Source organism: Balaenoptera acutorostrata, chromosome 17 (assembly GCF_949987535.1).
Source record: "Balaenoptera acutorostrata chromosome 17, mBalAcu1.1, whole genome shotgun sequence".
NCBI classification, from domain to species: domain Eukaryota; kingdom Metazoa; phylum Chordata; class Mammalia; order Artiodactyla; family Balaenopteridae; genus Balaenoptera; species Balaenoptera acutorostrata.
This window is the reverse complement of record NC_080080.1, coordinates 53,809,444-53,828,207: the sequence shown is the minus strand read 5'-3', so window position 1 is coordinate 53,828,207 and position 18,764 is coordinate 53,809,444. Positions and strand designations below refer to the sequence as shown.

The 18,764-nt window shown below is 39.2% G+C and overlaps 1 protein-coding gene across 1 annotated transcript; it reads left to right on the top strand.

Moving 5' to 3' along the window:
• On the top strand, positions 1-15,427 carry CA2 (carbonic anhydrase 2). The gene is made up of 7 exons (XM_057531649.1): positions 1-539; positions 1,649-1,846; positions 8,504-8,622; positions 9,052-9,144; positions 10,152-10,214; positions 13,098-13,253; positions 14,617-15,427. Exons 1-7 carry the CDS (start codon positions 506-508, stop codon positions 14,734-14,736), a joined length of 783 nt encoding a protein of 260 aa, XP_057387632.1. The 5' UTR covers positions 1-505; the 3' UTR covers positions 14,737-15,427.
• Positions 15,428-18,764: the final 3,337 nt, after the last annotated feature.

Here is an 18,764-nt window from a genome sequence, read left to right as displayed (position 1 = left end):
ACCGGGTCCGGGTCCCGAGCTGTCAGCGCTGCCGCCAGCCTCAGCGCCCCGGAGGGGGATGGGGTGCACGTAGACGCTCCGCAGCCCAGTCCAACCCAGGAGCCCAGGAGCAGCTGCCCCCGCCGCCTCCACGCGCGCGGAGGGCTCGGAGCCTCGTGGCTGCCCAGGGACCCGGGGCCCGCGCCGCGGGCCGAGGGAGCCGGGCGTTGGGAGAGGAGCTCCTGAGCCTGGCCGAGCGCCCGCCGGGAGGGCGTTCTCCCCGCCCCCGGAGCCTCGCCAGCCCGGCCCGCCCCGAGCGCGGGGAGATCACCTCCGCCTGTCACCTCCTCCCCGCGTCGCCCAGGTCCACCCGGGGTCCCCTCCCCCGGGCCGCCCCCAAGCACGAAGTTGGCGGGAGCCTTATAAAAGCCGGCGACGGCGCGACCCGTGGACACACGTTGCAGGCGCCCGAGCAGCCGCCGCTTAGATCCGCGCCAACTCCTCTGCCCGGACCTACGGCGCGACCATGTCCCATCACTGGGGATACGGCAAGCACAACGGTGAGTGCGGGCGGCGGGCGGGGCGGCGCGGCGCCCGGGGCCCCGGTACCCGCAGCGCCCGCACCAACTGTTAACCGCTGCCGTCCGGAGCACCCGAGGCTCAGGTGCGCCTCCGGCGCCCGCCCCGCCCGCCGCTCCCAGGCGCGGGATGCCCCCAGCGCAGAGCCCGAGACCACTGTCGAGGAATCCCTGCGTCCCGCTGCGGCGCGCAGGGCCCGGGGAAAGGGGTGCGCAGCCGCAGCCGCGGGACCCACGGACAGCCCCTCCAGGGTCACGAGCCGGAGACCATCCTATCCCGACCCAGGAATAAACTAGGAAGGGTTGTAAGGAAACATTTTAGTTGTTGATCGCAGAGAAATTAGGGAACCCCTTTCACCCCTCCAACTTCATCCTCAGCACCACCTGTGGCTAAGACTCTCAGCACGAACTGTTCCGGGGCATTTTCTTGGGCTGCTGTGAATCCTTTGCGCTGATTTCTGAGTTTTCCCTTCATCTCTCGACTTCTTATGTTAGGAGGTCACCAGGAACCCAGCTTTATCAAGGCCACAGATCTGGGTTCTACCGGGCCAGCAAACGCAAGGGAAAGATGTGTCTGGCGCGTCTTTGAACATCTCTAGGGGTTTGGGGATCCCCAGGTTATGGGGATCCTGACCATTAAAGGAGGGGTGCCCGGGCCTGAGCAGTTGACTCTGTCCTTACATCTAGTCCGAGGACTAGAGGAAGGAATTCCGATCTGCTGGAGTGTCTTAAGTGAGCTTGCGTATCCCAAATCCTAATCACAAACCCAGTGTCAGTTGCTCAATTTCAGTAAAAGGAGCATAAAAATGGCTAATATTTATATGGCGCTCACTACTTGTTCTAAAAGCTTTACATGTATTGATTCTAATTCTCACACCAACCTCTATAAGCTAGATGTTATTATTACCCCCTAATACAAGTGAGAAAACTAAGGCACAGATCAAATGTTTTCCCAAAGGTTATTCAGCTGTTTGGTGGTGCCGCCAGAATTGGAGCTGAGCAGTTTGGCTCCAGAGTCATTGCCCTTTTCTAGGGGTCTGCATGTGCCCTTCCCCACATTGGGGGGTTCACACATCTGTTCTCAAACCCAGGACCCGAGCAATGGCATAAGGACTTCCCCATCGCCAAGGGAGAGCGCCAGTCCCCTGTTGACATCCACACCCAGGCAGCCGTTCATGACCCTACCCTGAAGCCTCTGTCTCTTCGCTATGAGCAAGCGACTTCCCGGAGAATTATCAACAACGGTCACTCTTTCAACGTGGAGTTTGATGACTCCCAGGACAAAGCAGGTCAGTGTTTAAAAAATAACTTGTGCATTTCAGCCAGTAGCTGTTTTCCCAGCTTAACAGGAGCAGCAGCAGGACCCCTGTAATACTACACTCTGATAATCTTCATTAGGTTGCGGTCTCTGAGGAGTAGGCTAATTACTTTGAAGTGGCAGCGGCTGTCTCTCCCTGTAAAATTCCTGGTTTCTATGTAGGGCATTGAATAACTGTGATATGCCTGGGAAAAGTCACAAAAGGCAAGGTCCCCTGGCAACAGAGATCAGCAAAGATGAGATCTGCAAAAATTGAACTTTTAAGACTCTTTCTAAAATATTTGTTTCCCAGAATTGATGCCTATCCAATAAAAAGCACAACCTAGGGTGATCTTCAAGGCAGCAGTGAGAAGAGTGATGAAAACCTAATACTTTAAAATCCTGAAATTCTTGGAAACATTGTATTTACAAATAGTTTCTCAGCATTGGGCTAGTGTGATAAAGGTGGCCGTGTATCTTGGTATCCACCCAGAAATTCATTCCACAAAGGAAAATGTTTTAGAGTTGGTTGGACATACCTGGTCCATTACTGACAAAACCAATTACCATAATTTATTTGTAGTAAAGCTCTTTACAGAATGCCCTTTGAATTGTTCTTTTTTTCTTGCTTAGAAATAGGAGAACAATACCCTTGATTTTGTTGCCAGTGTCCTATTTTTCTGAGTGCTTTCCTCTGAAGGGCACTGAGTGAATGGAGCTACAAACACATTATGTGTGGTGGTGTGGGAGTCTGGGGGCCGGGGGTGGGGGGGCGCAGGGAGCATTGGGGCAAAATGAGGGAAGATAGAGACAACATTCAATAATGCTGTCAGAATGTTGGAGTAATGACCTATAGTACTCACATGGTATATAAATGTAATTATAGTCATTATAATAGAGTTGACTATTCTCTTTCAGTAGCTATCCAATGTATTCAGTACAGTTTTGAAAAAATTCTTCCTTCCTCCCCTCTTGGGAGTGATAGTAACTTACCCTAAGTTTTTGTTTTCTTAACTGTAAAATTGGAGTAGCAGTAGTATCTATTACAGAGGAAGGATTGAATGGGACAGACATATAAAGCCTAGTGCCTGGTAGCTAACAATTCCTCAATAAATGACCGCTGCTCTTGTCGGGTCTGCACACCATTTGACTGCCTTTATTAGGCAATTGCTGTAGCTATTGCACCTCTGATAAGTTTTTTGAATTAAGTTTTTAATTAGCTTTAAAATTACTTCCCATCACTTGATGGTATTTTAAAATCTCACTTTTATATTGTCCCAAACATGCCATTTATTATATTAAACTATGTACTGATTTTATATATGACATTATTACATAGTAATATGTTTTACCATGAATATGTCAAGTTCTGATGGATTTCTACATAAGCAGGAACTAATGAGAGCTAGCCACCTTTGTCTAACTACTTCTGGTGAATAACACATACATTACTAAAGCAACTGGCCATGTTTAGATTGTGAAACAGATGAAAATCAAGTGGTTCGGATAGAGGCTCAAACCCATGTCTTTAGAGACAGAGGTATTATTCACCTAGTTTTTATGCAAAAAAAAAAAAAAATTCTTACGAACACCACTTATATGTAAGACAAGCTAGGCATCTTGAGGGCAGGATGGAGTCCTGGTCCCTCTCCTGCATCCCCGGAGGCCATGATGGGGATACCTCAAGTAGAAAGGCATAGAAATAATAGATACTGACAGTCACTTTGATAAGTGCAACAAGGAAGTATTCCAAGGAAATATGGAAAGCAGGTTTGGAGTTGGCCTGAGCAAGTCAGAAAAGACTTTTCAGGGTGAATAAAGTTTGTGGTTGAAGGATGAGGCTTGAAGGATTTCAGTGTCTTGGAGGAGACTCCAGGCCAAAGGAAGTAGGAAACGTGGGGGACCTGAGAGAGCCGGGCAAGAGGTACAGTAAAAACAAGAGGAGTGAATGTTAGAAAGACTTGTTCTCCTTTACATATGAAAGACTCCTTTGTAATTTTGCCCATACCTCTTCAACATTTGCAGTTGTTTTGATTAAACAAGGAAGCATTTTTTTTTTCTAGAATACAGAATATATTAAATGTTGATGTTAAGGGAAAACACATCTACAGGATAGAAAAAAGAAAACAAAGTGAAACAAAACCAATCATCCCATGCAGAGAAACACCCTTTAGACATTTTTTTTTAAGATCCTAGACTCTCAAGTTAGAACAAATGGTAGAGATACTCTAGTCAAACCCACTTAAAATAAACATGAAGAAACAGAATGCTCAAGAGTTTAAGTTCCTTGCTAATCATCTCCTTCCTAGTTTGTTGGAATGAGACTAAATGGCAACCACTTAAAAATAGAAATTGAATAAGAATATTTGAAGGACCATCATAGTTAATATTTAGTGTGTTTGTACTTGTACCATGTTTTTAAAAACTGATACACTTTTCTGTTCACTTAAGTCGAAAAATATTTTTTCATTTTGGTCACTCAGTTTTTTAAAATGGACAGTTTATCATCTCTTTTTGTTAGGAATTATTTTCATGGTGTTAACATTTTTAGATATCCTTTATTTTCTGTATTTAAATGCTTCAGTTCATTTACTTCCCCCCCCCCACCCCCAGTGAGATTTCAGTCTTTTAGAACTTCTCATAGACTCAGATTTTCAGATGTATCCTAAATGTTATCTTATACCCAAACTTAAATACTTGGGTATAAGGAACTGAACTGGTAGAATTTATTTCTATGTTTAAGCTTGAGAGAAATCTTTTTAAATGTGGAGTTAATAGGCTTTAACTACAAGCTTGGGTTAAAGCTCTCATCAATCTTCTAAATTCCTTTAAAAATAAACCACCTTAAATTAATGAAAAATTGTTAATCCTGTTAGGTTTTTTTTTAATTATTAAAAAATAAATCTTCCTGCTTGAGATCTTTTATTACATGCTTCATCTGGGATAAAAGAATAGTAGTCAAATTATTAACTCCTGCTAACTTATTAACTTTTATTAATGAATTTAAAACTCTCCTGCTTTATAGCAAAGTTAGAGGCAAATATTGAAAAGCCAATGCTTGAATTATTGGGCCAACCCATATATAACTCTCATATCATTTCTGCTTTTAGAAATTGGAATATTTTTATCTGTTTTTATTATTTCAAGAAAGAGAAGGAAGGAAGCTGAGTTTACCTGTGTTCATTTCAAGCATATCATTGTTTGTATGATACAATGGATCGTCATACAAGAGTCCTGCTTGATTTTCAGGGACTTGCTTTTGAAGCTTTAACATTTTCCTTTTACAAACAATTATAAGTTAAAAGGAAACAAAACAACAAAAAATGGAAGGGCTTGTCCTGCATACTGCTAATGGTGTGAGCAGAACCCTAAGCTTCTATAAAACTGACAAAAGCATTCTAGACACTGTATTTAATTATGTTCATGTCAAAGAGTTACTTTTTTTTTTACTCTCGTACAATTGCCATAAACCTGAAACTGAAAATTTCTGTTCTCTTGAATCTTAATTGTGCTTACACTAGTGAAAGTGACAGCTAAATATTTCACTACATAAAAAGAAATGGAATGTGGGTGTCTATTTCTCAGATTTGTCTACACTGACATTTTTTTTTAACCTTAATAGGTAGCCCTAGGATTATTGACCACTGCCGAAAAACCAAAACCGATTTAATAAATTTCAAATTATTCATAGAGAAAATTATTCACCTGCTAGAAATGTGTTTTTAGTAGACTTATTCATTTACTTCATTAATAGGAAATCCCTTAAATTTTAGTTTTAAACTAAGGATTATTGGGAATAGTTATTTATATTTTGGATTTAAGAGAGATTATTGACATTCACCAAGGTCTTTAGTTTGTTATTTGGATGCATCTTATATTACGTAATAATAAAGTGATCAAGAAGGAAAACAATTTTTAACGTTAAATTTTGTCTTTAATTTGCATAATTATCTAATTTATTTCAATATTACTGGAATGAATCTCTTTTCACGAGTAATGTATAATTTACGTAAGTAATATGTATAGGAAGACAGATTATAATATTACATTTAGTGCTTATTTTGTGTTTTATATATAGTATGTATAACTGATGGAAGATCAAAAAGTTAAAATCTTCTGGGGCTCTTGGTTTTGAGATTTGGATTTAAATTAAGTTTGGAGGGGTCTTGAAAAAGACATTGAGTCTTTGAGTAGAAAACCCCATTTATGTATCTCTATCATCACTTGTGGAAAACATTTCTGTGTACAAGTGGTGATTGACTCTTCAGAGCCCCACTAACAGATTTTACAGAGAAAAAAAAAAAAACAATTTTAAAAGAATATCAGCAATTTCTGATATTCTTTAAAATTATTTTTGCATTAGAAAAACAGGTTTTATTTTAAACTGGGGTAGTTAGAAAATGGCTTGGAGCAATCAAATTAAGTAAAAAAATAAGTAGATCCAGAATATTGCGTAAGCTCCATCTTTAACCTTGTCCTTCCTATTTCTCAAATAAAAAGATGTATGCTACCTTTATTAGAGTTGATGGCAATTTATTATTATAACAATGTTTTGAGGGATTTCATTGACTAAACTCCATGCTAAGAATTTGCTGAGGAATGACCAATTAGTTGAAGAAGACCAGAAATGCTTTTTGTAGCAATTAAACTTTAAGAATTTAATACCTTTCCTAATTACAGTGGGCTTCTAATCTACATAGCAACATGGTTTTATTTTAACAGGAGTTCAAACAGGTATCTGGGAATAATAGATTAGCCCTGAAAGTGTCTAATCTTTGAACCTAGAGTTTTGTGTTTTTTTTTTCGTATTAGAAAGCCTTATTTAATAAAAGCTCATATACTCTTGCCTAATTCTAAATCTTTTCTGAAATAAGATCAGTTATCGTAGATGCTTACTATGGTTTTATTTTACTAATTTTGCCACTTGGTAGAATTAATGATATTACAAATGGTTTTTATGATCAGCCAGTTAGTTAGTAGTTTTAAAAAGTTATTATAAAGGAATTAATTTTGGAATCAATTTACCTTATAAACATGTATTTTGTTTTAAGGGTATATATAATTATGAAAAATGGGAATTCCTTCATTTTGGAAAAAGTCTATTTTGGGGATATAAGGATAATTCTTTCCTTATCAGATTTAGAAAAACACTTTTACAATAAAAGTTGTTTTTAAGTTTCAAGAGATGTGATATTATCAGAATACATCCAAATTCATGTTTCTTAAGAGATCTGTAATGTAATACCATTTATAATTTGTTCTCTCTTTCTTTATTTTTTACTCTTTTCTTCTCCTGGCCTATTGTAAGGCAGACCTGGCAGCCAGAGTTTGTATCAGGAACCATAGAAAGGCCTGACTGCCTAAATATCTTCCAGCCAGCATTATCTTTTCTTTGAATAGATGAATGGGTATTGCTACCATCTAAGCATATTTAGGTGAAGTTGAGCGAACAAACTTTTTTGTACAGACTTTGTCCCTTGGTTTTACAAAGCCAAAATTAGTTTGGGCTCATTACTCTGTGGAATTATAAACCAAAGCTAATAAAATACACTTATAGCAAAAGGTGTTCTAATCCCAGTTCTAGAGATATAAAATTGAAGTAGTAGAACTAAACTAATTTTTAAAACTTTTAAGTATATCAGTTAAGTCCCATTAATACATATAAATTAGGTAAAAGGCTTTTTGGAGGGAATGGGAGAAAGAGTGATTTCTTACTACTTTATTCCTCTCTTAAGACACAGCTCATTAATTATCTACAGATAGACTATAGTCTAAGAATGTGATTTCTAATATGGATTTAAGTATAACAAATTTACATTAATACCAGAACAGTAGAATCATGGGATGGGATGATTATTAAAGTTAGAATTTCAAGAAAGCATTATGCACTGCATCTCACAGATGATCAGTCAATTCTTAGTGAAGTAGTAAATAATTGAAGGTATCCATTCTACAGATGAGCAAATTAAAATCAGAAAGTCAAATAGAACATTTTAAGGGTATAAAGCTAATTAGTAGCAGCGACAATCTGCTGTGTGAGGAAAATTGTAAGCCTGTGTAAGGAAAAAGCCTGTGTAAGGAAAATTGATTTTATGTTGTTAAGCTCAGGGAATGCTTATTGTTTCACAAATTCTGGTAAGAACTGGTATCAGAGGTTAGCAAAGCTGGCTGAAGGTCAGTCACTGGGCCATGGCAGAGGAGAGATTCCTCAGCTTGCAGGTGTGCAGCAGACCAGCACTGGCGAGCAGCTGTGGGCACTTCCTCACTGATTCACAGAGGAATTCATAGTTCCCCTGAAAATTTCCTCTCTCTGAACCTGAACCTGAACCTATGAGGAGGTCCAAAAAAAATCTGGAAGAGAAGTGCCACTGTGCTCAGAAAACAGTTGGGAAAAGCATCCATCCTTCAGTCAACACAAGTGAGGGAAAAAAAAATAAACAGTTGAAATGATCCTCTTTAGCTCTGTAGACTAAACCTGAGTCTAGATTTAATTTTCACAGAGTGAAAATGTTGGTTCAGGCATAAATTTAGTACTATAAAATGGGATTAAAGATTGTAATATTCAGTAGTGTGTGTTTCACGTGCATATGTACGAGTGTGTGTGTATGTAAATGTGTGTGTGTATATATATATATTTTTTTAATTTTAGTGCTGGAAGGAGGACCCCTCAATGGCACCTACAGATTGATTCAGTTTCACTTTCACTGGGGTTCATCTGATGAGCAAGGTTCTGAGCATACTGTGGATAAAAAGAAATATGCTGCAGAGGTAAGATACACTTTTTTTCTTTCAAAAGCTTAATTTTGTAAACTCAAACCACCTCTTTTACAAAGGACCTTCACATTTGCTTTTTTTTAACTTTTATTTGTGATATTACGATTAATCCTGCAAAACTTTCTCTAAGACCTCCATTTGCACAAAATTAATGAATTCAAATTGGAGGATCCTGTTTTAACGGAAATCTAGAAATAAACTTTCTGTCTTTCCTCAAAAGTATGCAACTCTTTGTCTTAGAGTTGTTGAAGGAATCACTTGACATTATGCCAGTTAGAATTAAAATACAAGTTTAGATTTAAAATTATCCACATTTTCGCTTTCTTTAGTAACCTCTAGCTGTGAAGAAAAGATCGCTAGATAGCTGTGTAGGCTTTTATCATGTAAATCATTTGTTGTTTGTGGTTTTGTCTCCGACTTTAGCTCCACTTGGTTCATTGGAACACCAAGTACGGGGAGTTTGGAAAAGCAGCGCAACAACCTGACGGACTGGCTGTTTTGGGTATTTTTCTGAAGGTTAGTTGATGGCCCAATTCTTTTTATCCCCTGTTTTCAAAAAAGATTAACCGGACAGAACATTCATAACAACTAGGACATTCTACAAAGAGCCTAGGAAATGCCTTTGGCTCTGAAGTATTTTCAGGCTTATTTTCCCATGTATCTGCTAGTAGCAGTAGAGATGGAGGACAAAAAGACAATTGCAGAGGTATTTCATAGGTACCATTTGGATGTAAATGTGAAGGGTATATACATGTGAAATGTGAAATGAGAAACAGGCATATTTTGGATGAACACTAGTATTTTTTTTCATTCAACCTTAAGCTAGATAGTACTATTTTATGATAGTGCTAAATTAAGACCAAGTTTTGGAGAAGTGAAGGACAGTGATTCCATATTGGAGAATTCAGGCAACAAGAGTAGGTCATACAGGTTGAGCTGCCCTCTGGATAGATGTAAACCCAGTGGAGAAAGGTCTGGGCTGCAGATTCATGGTTCCTGGAAATCCTGTGTCAAGGTGGAAGCTACAAGTGTATATGAAATCATCCAAGGAAAGCATGAAGAGGGAGGATAAAACTGCTCAGCAAGCAACCCTAAGAAACTGCAAACTGTAAGGAAAGATGCTGATTAAATGATTGAAAAGGAATACAGGAGTCAAGGGAGATTTGGGAGGCTGGAGAGCAGAAGGAAAGCCAAAAGAGGGGAGAATTTTAAAAGGAGGGAAGGCAATAGCGTAAAATCCTGCATGAAGCTTAAAGTAGGCACATGAACAGTGCTCTTTGCTTTGGCAGTTGGAGATCACTGGTGACATTTGAGAAGGTAATTTTAGGGGAACTACAGGGGCAGAAGCAGAAGGAGGTTGTCAGTGAAAGTAGGGAAATCAAACTAAGACTGATGGGTGGCGTGTAGCAAATGGTGGGTTTTGGTTAGCTATTTGGAGAAATTTTACCATAGAGCTGCCCTAATCAAAAGCTGGTGTAGTGCCAACTGGAATACACTATCTTGTCGCTTGTCTCTTTCTATAGATTGGTGATGCTAAACCAGGCCTCCAGAAAGTCATTGATGTGCTGGATTCCATTAAAGCAAAGGTATAGTTGAATTTTTTGCCACCTGAATAAGGTACCTATTTTCCATACCCCACTCATTTTTGAAAATTCTTTTTTTTTTTAAATTAATTAATTTATGGCTGTGTTGGGTCTTCGTTTCTGTGCAAGGGCTTTCTCTAGTTGCGGCAAGCAGGGGCCACTCTTCATCGCGGTGCGCGGGCCTCTCACTATCGCGGCCTCTCTTGTTGCGGAGCACAGGCTCCAGACGCGCAGGCTCAGTAATTGTGGCTCACGGGCCTAGTTGCTCCGCGGCATGTGGGATCTTCCCAGACCAGGGCTCGAACCCATGTTCCCTGCATTGGCAGGCAGATTCTCAACTACTGCGCCACCAGGGAAGCCCCTGAAAATTCTTTTGCTCAAATTGAGTAGTCTCGGTTTGACGTGTGGTGCTTAGATGAGCAGTTAATAAAGGTAAAATGTTGCTTATGCGTTTATTTAACTTACCTTTATCCCAAAGTTGATCCTAATGCTTGTATAATTTTAAGACTTGTATTTATTTAATCTTGCTTCCCATCATTTGAACATCCATGTGCATGCATCAGAGAAAATCATGATTGCAAGGAGGCTGAAAGATCATCTGGTCAAATTATTCACTCATTCATACAGCAGATATTTGCTGAGTACTTACTACATGCTGGTCACTTTGTTAATCTGGGAAATACAGTGGTGAACATGACAAGTAAAGTCATGCTTTGTGGAGATTTATATTCTATGACCTCTTTGAATTCATGTTTAAATTCGCTCCACAGCACAGTTGTGCTGAGGTCATGGAGCATCTGCTTATAAATACTACCATCAGCAGTAGCAACCTGGCTTTATAAAACTCATCCTCAAATTGAAGCAGCATCTATCTTCTGAAATGCTCACCTGTTACCCTGAGCTTAACTCTCTTGATTCATATAGAATAAACCTGATTCTACAACACTAATTCAAAAAGATATATGCACCCCCTCATTCACTGGAGCATTATTTACAATTGCCAAGACAGAAACAGCCTAAGCATCCAGTAACAAATAAATGTTTAAAGAAAATGTGGTATATAGATAGATAGAGATAATGGATTCAGCCATAAAAAAGAATGAAATCATGCCATTTGTGACAACATGGATGGACCTTGAGGGCATTAGGCTAAGTGAGATAAGTCAAAGAAAGAAAGACAAATACCATATGAACTCATATGTGGAATCTAAATAAATAAGCAAAACAAAACAAACAAACAAACAAAAAACCAGCTCAAAAATACAGAGAATAGATTGGTGGTTGCCAGAGGTGGGGATGAGGCCAAAATGGGTGAAAGGGGTCAAAAGGTACAAATTTTCGGTTATAAAATAAGTCGTGGGGATGACTTATAAATAAGTCAAAATAAGTACTATATTGTCTATAGTTAATAATACTGTATTGCCTACTTGAAAGTTGCTAGGAGTAGATTTAAAAGTTCTTATCACAAGAAAAGAAAATTCTGTAACTATATATGTTGACAGGTGTTGACTTATTGTGGGTGATCATTTCACAACATATTCAAATATTGAATCTTTACATTGTATTCCTGAAACTAATATAACATGTCAATTATACCGCAAAAAAAAAAAAAAAGAAACAAAGCAGAACCTAATCTTCCTTCCACTTGACCCTATTCTCTATCAGCCTTTTACCTACCCCCAGGCTAATTATCTTTAGTCCTCTTTAACTAGTCTTACATGACAGTTGTCTCTTTGCAGCAAACTTGTCACTCTTCCAGTAACTCTTTCCTGTTGCTTCTGTTGCTCTAAAAGCATGGTGTCCTGAACTGAATACAGTTCTTCAGTTCTGACCGAGCCATCAAATAGGACAGCAAGACAATTACCTCCTCATCAAGGATACTATATATTTTCTGTTACAGCAACCTAAAATTGCATCATTTCAGTGGCAGTAATTTCACTTTAAATACTGGCTATGATCAGTTAATGACTTAAAGAAAAATACAAGGGATTATTTCAGAACAAGGGTCCCCAACCCCCAGGCCACAGAAAAGTACCGGTCCGTGGCCTGTTAGGAACTGGGCCGCACAGCAGGAGATGAGGGGCGAGCGAGTGAGTGAAGCTTCATCTGTATTTGCAGTTGCTCCCCATCGCTCACATTACTGCCTGAGCTCCACCTCCTGTCCAATCAGTGGCAGCATTAGATTCTCATAGGAGCGCGAACCCTACTGTGAACTGCACATGCAAGGGATCTAGGTTGTGCTCTCCTTATGAGAATCTAATGCCTGACGATCTGAGGTGGAGCTGAGGCGGTGATGCTAGTGCTGGGGAGTGGCTGCAAATACAGATTATCATTAGCAGAGAGGTTTGACTGCACAGAGACCATAATAAATCAATTGCCTGCAGACTCATATCAAAACCCTACCAGTGAGTGGCAAGTGAAAACAAGCTCAGGGCTCCCACTGATTCTGCATTATGGTGAGTTGTATAATTATTTCATTATATATTACAATGTAATAAAGAAATAAAGTGCACAGTAAATGTAATGCGCTTGAATCGTCCCCAAACCATTCCACCCCTCCCCTGGAAAAATTATCCGTGGAAAAATTGTCTTCCATGAAACCGGCCAAAAAGTTTGGGTACCTCTGTTTTAGAGGACAAGATGAGAAAATGGATAGGTGAAATTAATAGTCAGGTTCTCTTGCTCATATCTGCCAATCTAAATTTCCATGTCAAATGTCTTCTGTTAATTTGTTTTATTCTGTTTTCTGGTGAACATGGAACTTCTCTTTAAAAAATTTGAAAGTTTTCTGGGTACCAGAGGGGAATACTTCTGTTTCCTATTCTCCTGCCTCCACCCTACTCTGATCCTGTGACATTTTTAACCCGTGTATTTGCCTTTTTCCAGGGTAAGAGTGCCGACTTCACTAACTTTGATCCTCGTGGCCTCCTTCCTGAAAGCTTGGACTACTGGACCTACCCCGGCTCACTGACCACCCCTCCTCTCCTGGAAAGCGTGACCTGGCTCGTGCTCAAAGAACCCATCTCTGTTAGCAGTGAGCAGGTCTGTTTGCTAAAGTCAGGTGGAGCATTTATTCCAGGCAGAAGGACTTAGCCTTTGGAGACAGACAGACCTGGGCTTTAATCCTCCTCCTGCTGCTTCTAGCTGTGCAACTAATGCCAACAACAGTGCTTAGCAGATATAATCAGCACTCATTAAGTATTTGTTGTTGTTAACTATAACCTTAGGCAGTTTTTTCTTTTTTACTCTAAAGTTGGGTAAAATTGAAGGTTACATGAGAAAGGTGTCTGTCACCTAATAAATGCTTTTTTATAAGCTATGAAGAAACTGAGGCTGGGAACAAAGAGATGTTACATTCAAGGGTGCATAGGTACGGGTGATAATTCCCAGCCTACTGCTCACTCACCTAAGAGCTCACTGCAGTTTATTTATGTCAGAATACATTTCTGGATCCTGACAAAGGCGAGAGTCATCCCTTAGAGAAAATGTGTCTCTTAAAAGTCACTCCAGGTTGCTTTAGCAGCTTAGACGAGACACACATTTCCTATACAGTGTAGTTTGTGCTGTTCGAGTGATCAGTGCACTGCAGTGACAATGGTTGTGCGTGTTACGGTAGTTGACTCACATGAAGTTGACTTCCTGGGGGGTGATCGAGGGAATATTAGTGGACCAAAGAGATCAGGTTCAAGGCTATTGATTCATGGGCAGCTACATTACTTCCCAAACCACCCTTCTTCATTTAGATCAAGTCATGCTTAAGGAAAGGGAAGTGTCACTTTGCAAAAACAACCTCAGAGAAGAAGGAAACTGGTTGAGGGCTGCCTATGTCACATCACTGTGCCGGGAACTGACGCAAATTTAAAAGGGAATCAAAATTAACCAATGATAAGGATTTGAAATCCCAGCTTGGGCAGATTCATTCCTGTGTTTCTATAAATTTAAGAAGAGATGTCAGCCCATCATTCGGCCCCGGAATTTGCAGATCCTGGATCACTTCATCTAATTGTACAGATGCTGTCGTTTATCTTCCCTCGGGTAGAAAACAAAATCTTAATTGGGATCTAGAATTGTTAGTATTACTTTACATCTCAGAATTATTTTATAGGCTTTTGATATTTGATTATAGAATTAAAAGAGGAAAAAAAACAAGCTCACCGAAAATTTCCTTTCAAATGACAGCAAGATTTTGTGTGTATTTTATAGAAATTGATTTGTTGTATAAAAGCATATATATGTGATCTATATGTGATTATATATCTATTGGGAATCAAATTAAATTTTGAACATTGCAACATGGAACTGTGGATATTGGGGAATGTATTTCAAGATTTAACACAAACACATAATTGAATACTACTGTGAAACTTTTATTTATAATTTTTTCATCTTCGATTTTGTCTTTTAGATATCGAAATTCTGTACCCTTAACTTCAACGCAGAGGGCGAACCTGAACACCTGATGGTGAACAACTGGCGCCCAACTCAGCCACTGAAAAACAGACAAATCAAAGCTTCCTTCAAATAAGATGGTCCCAGAGCCAGTGTCCAATGAAGAGTCTTTGGGTTTCCCTTTAGCTAAGCGCAAGTCTACCTTGGTGAATTGGACCCTGGCTGTTTTGCATCTATCTGGTTTTCTAGACCCTTCGTCTCTCACCTGACATTCTTACTACTAAAATGTGAAAACCTAGACCAATTGTCAGGCTTGACAGAATTGCTGTGACTGGTGCTTTGCTTATGGTAATAGCCTTTTTGTAACAGAGAATAATATAAGGAGTAGGAGAAAAGTACCTGATTTTGTTCATAGCACGTGGGCGAATGAGCACTCACAATTGTTCACTAAAATGCTATTTTTAAAACATAAGAAAGTAGGATGATTGAATGCAAAGCCATATAATGAGATAAACTGAGCTGTGTAATATAAATCAGGTAAAATACTCATGATCCTATGTAATGTAAATCAGATAAAATAAATGTTTGTGGTTCCAATATGGTAAATTAAAGAAAAATTTTAAATTCTTATATATTTGTAACAATGTTATCTTAAATATGAATTATGTTGTAATTTAGTGACTTTTGAAATATAGGGATGTAAATGAAGTATTATCTGTAAAGATTGTTATAGTTGTGATACAGAGTATATTTCCATTCAAATAATATATCATAACTTAATAAATATTGTATTTTAGATATATTCTCTAATAAAATCTGGAATTCTATTTTGGGTTATTTTATTTTATGCTGAGCAGTGGGTAATAGTGGAGGAGCAAATGTGTACTTTTATAATTCATATTAATTTACTGTTAATAATAAGCCATCATAATTGACTTTCTCATAATTGAAGGAAAACCACTGAAGGTCATTTATTATTTGCCAAGCACTGTTTTAAGTGCTTTGTGAGCACTCACTCATGAGATCTCCATGAGGACTGATCCTGCAAAGGAGAGAGGAAGTGGTGATATGAACAGCAGAAGGGGGGTGGGGGGATGTCCTGAATCAACACATGCTCCCTGGAAATACAATAAATGAAAATCCATTTTATTCAAAAAGGGAATCCAAGTGGTACCCAGAAGTAAAAGTGTCATTTGAATCTTAGGAAGGTAAATTACACTATTACAGGTAGGAAGAAGAGTGGGTAGATGAAATACCAATCTCCCACTACTATGGCTGTTTTGGATCTAGCTCCGTGCCAGGACCATGGGATGTTTGGCTAATGAGTTATTATGGGAAGCCAAATTTAACACATAACTCAGGTTCCACACTTCAAGGAAAAAAAACTCTTTGTTACCAGAGATAGCAAACTCTCTAAACTCACTCTCACCTGCTTTCCTAAAGAATTAAGCTGAGTTTTCTGCAGAAGAAAGATCACAAGCTTTGGAGTTTGATGATTTGTTTTGAATCCCAGCTCTTCTCAACCTCTCTGATCCTGAGTGTAAAAAGTGAATAACACCCAGGATATTCATAATTATATGAGATAATGTCTGTCTGGTGTATAAGAGATGGTCGAAAATAACACATTTTAAATGTGTTTTGTGTGTGTGTGTGTGTGAGTCTGTCAACTTAGTTTCCTGGAACAAGGTTTGTCCTCTAATTTGTTGTTTTTTGCTTTGAGTATGGAACCCACAAAGTCAACCTTAAACAGAATCGTGTATGAGCTAACGCAAGAGGGAGGAGACATGGGGATGTATGTATATGTATAGCTGATTCACTTTGTTATACAGCAGAAACTAACACACCATTGTAAAGCAATTATACTCCAATAAAGATGTTAAAAAAAAAATCACTTATTTTTCAAATCAAAAAAAAAAAAAAAGTAAATCTACTCCAGGTGAGCTGCAGAGGGCCTCTTCTAAATACGAAGAGTTTAATTTATGCATATTTTTACATATTGGTTTTCAGTTATATATGGAAGCAGAAACTTGTCAACAACTGAGTTCTATATACAGATGAATTATGATGTTCTTGGTGCCTAATAAATGATCTCTATATTCTGCAATGAAAACATTTTATATCACTTTTAGCTGGGATTACACGTAATCAGGAGACATTATTTTCTTGAATTATTTTTTGAGAAACAAAAAACTTTCACAAATTATTCTAATTTATACCAGTGCTTTTCAGATGTTCCATCAAAATATTCCTTAAAGCAGAGAAGAAATTCCTTAGGCACAGTTTGGAGCAGATCATTGCTTCTTTAAAGTCTCATGTTTTACTAAATTTACTCAAAATTTCCATTCTACTCTGTATTATAGCCATGTTCATTTTTAACATAAAATGTTTTAAGTGGCTTATTACAATTAATAAAATTGGCACTGGAGTAGTGTTTATCCTGCAACTTATTGTCACCTCTGGTTATCAGGTGTACCTGCTGGGACCCAGGTAGTCCCAGTTTGAGAAGTACTAATAAAGTAATGTTGGGAGGCAGGAAACAACTTAATGTTAACTATTGAGGATTTTGATTATATAATATTTATTTCTCCAAGGACAATTGTTAGTTTTAAATGGTGTTCACCTTGATACCTTAATGCAGCAGTCCCCAAACTTTTTGGCACCGGGGACTGGTTTCTCGGAAGACAATTTTTCCATGGACCAGTTGGGGAGGATGGTTTCGGGATGATTCAAGTGCATTACATTTATTGTACACTTTATTTCTATTATTATTACATTGTAATATATAATGAAATAACTATACAACTCACCATGATGCTGACAGGAGGCGGAGCTCAGGCAGTAATGCAAGCGATGGGGAGCGGCCGCCAACACTCAGTCACTATGTACAGATGAAGCTTCACTTGCTCTCTTGCCCGCTGCTCACCTCCTGCTGTGTGGCCCGGTTCCTAACAGGCCACCAACTGGTACCTGTCCATGGCCCGGGGGTTGCAGACCCCTGCCTTAATGGATATCATACTTGGTATAAGTATGTTTACATTTTTTAAAGTATATTTGAATTTTTCTTTTGCATTTCACTAATAGGATTCTAACTCAGTTATTCATACTGAATAAAAAGAAGGGAAGTAACATAAATGATACTGTAGTAGGCATACAGGGGCCCTCCAAAGATGCCTATATCCCAAAATTGTGAATATGTTACCTTACATTGTAAAAGGGACTTTACAGGTTTGATTACATTAAGGATTTTGAAATGAAGTGATTATCCTGAATTATCCTCATGGGCCTATTGTAATCACTAGGGTTCTTATCAGAGGGAGACAAGAAGGTCAGAAGCAGAGGAAGGAGATGGGGCAACAGAAGCAGAGACTGGGGTGATGCGGCCACAAGCAAGGGAAGCTGGCAGCCTCCAGAATCTGGAAGAGGCAAGGAACAGACTCTCCTCTGGACCCTCCAGAACCAGCCCTGCTGACACCTGGATTTTAACCCTGTAAGGCTCACTTTGGACTTCTGACCTCTAGAAAGGTAAAATAATAAATCTGTTGTTTTAAGCCATAAGGTTGTGGTGATTTGTTATAGCAGCAATGGGAACATAATACAGATGCAGGAATTATATGGAAAATTCATATGAAAATAAACTGTGATTAGCCAAAAGTTTACCTGTCCAGCCTTGGAGCCCTGGTAGAAATCATTCCTTGGTTTAGAATGTTCCTCCTCTCCATCCCTAACTGTGAAATCTTACCCGTCCTTGGATGCCGAGCTCTAACATCAACTCTGAACATCAACCCCCAATCTCTCATTCAGAAGAGTTTGTGATTCTATGGCTTCTAACACCAATGCCCTTCTCCACCTGGGACTACAACTGTGACACATCTGTCTCCCTTTCAGCCTTGAAAGCCCCTGGAGGGCAGCTTTTGTTTCACTGCGGAGCTCTGTGTACATAGCTGGTGTTTGGCAAACATGTGTGGGATGGAATTAATCAGGAAAAGCCTTCTGAGGGAGTGAACTTTGTCCTAGATCTGAAATGAGTCGAGTGGGTGGGTGTTGGAAGATGCCCTGCTCTCAGACGTGCACTCTGCACTTTGTGTGCAAAGAAAATGTAGCTCTTTATTTACTAAGGCTCATCTCATCTTCCCCAGGCCCAGCCTCATCCACAATGCTCTGTGT

What these genes read in the sequence shown, in the direction of transcription:
- CA2 (XM_057531649.1), top strand. Translation starts at nt 506, where the DNA reads ATGTCCCATCACTGGGGATACGGCAAGCACAACG. An exon ending in GGGATACGGCAAGCACAACG is followed by an intron (nt 540 to 1,648) that starts GTGAGTGCGGGC and finishes TCTCAAACCCAG; the next exon opens with GACCCGAGCAATGGCATAAG. An exon ending in TCTCTGTTAGCAGTGAGCAG is followed by an intron (nt 13,254 to 14,616) that starts GTCTGTTTGCTA and finishes TTTGTCTTTTAG; the next exon opens with ATATCGAAATTCTGTACCCT.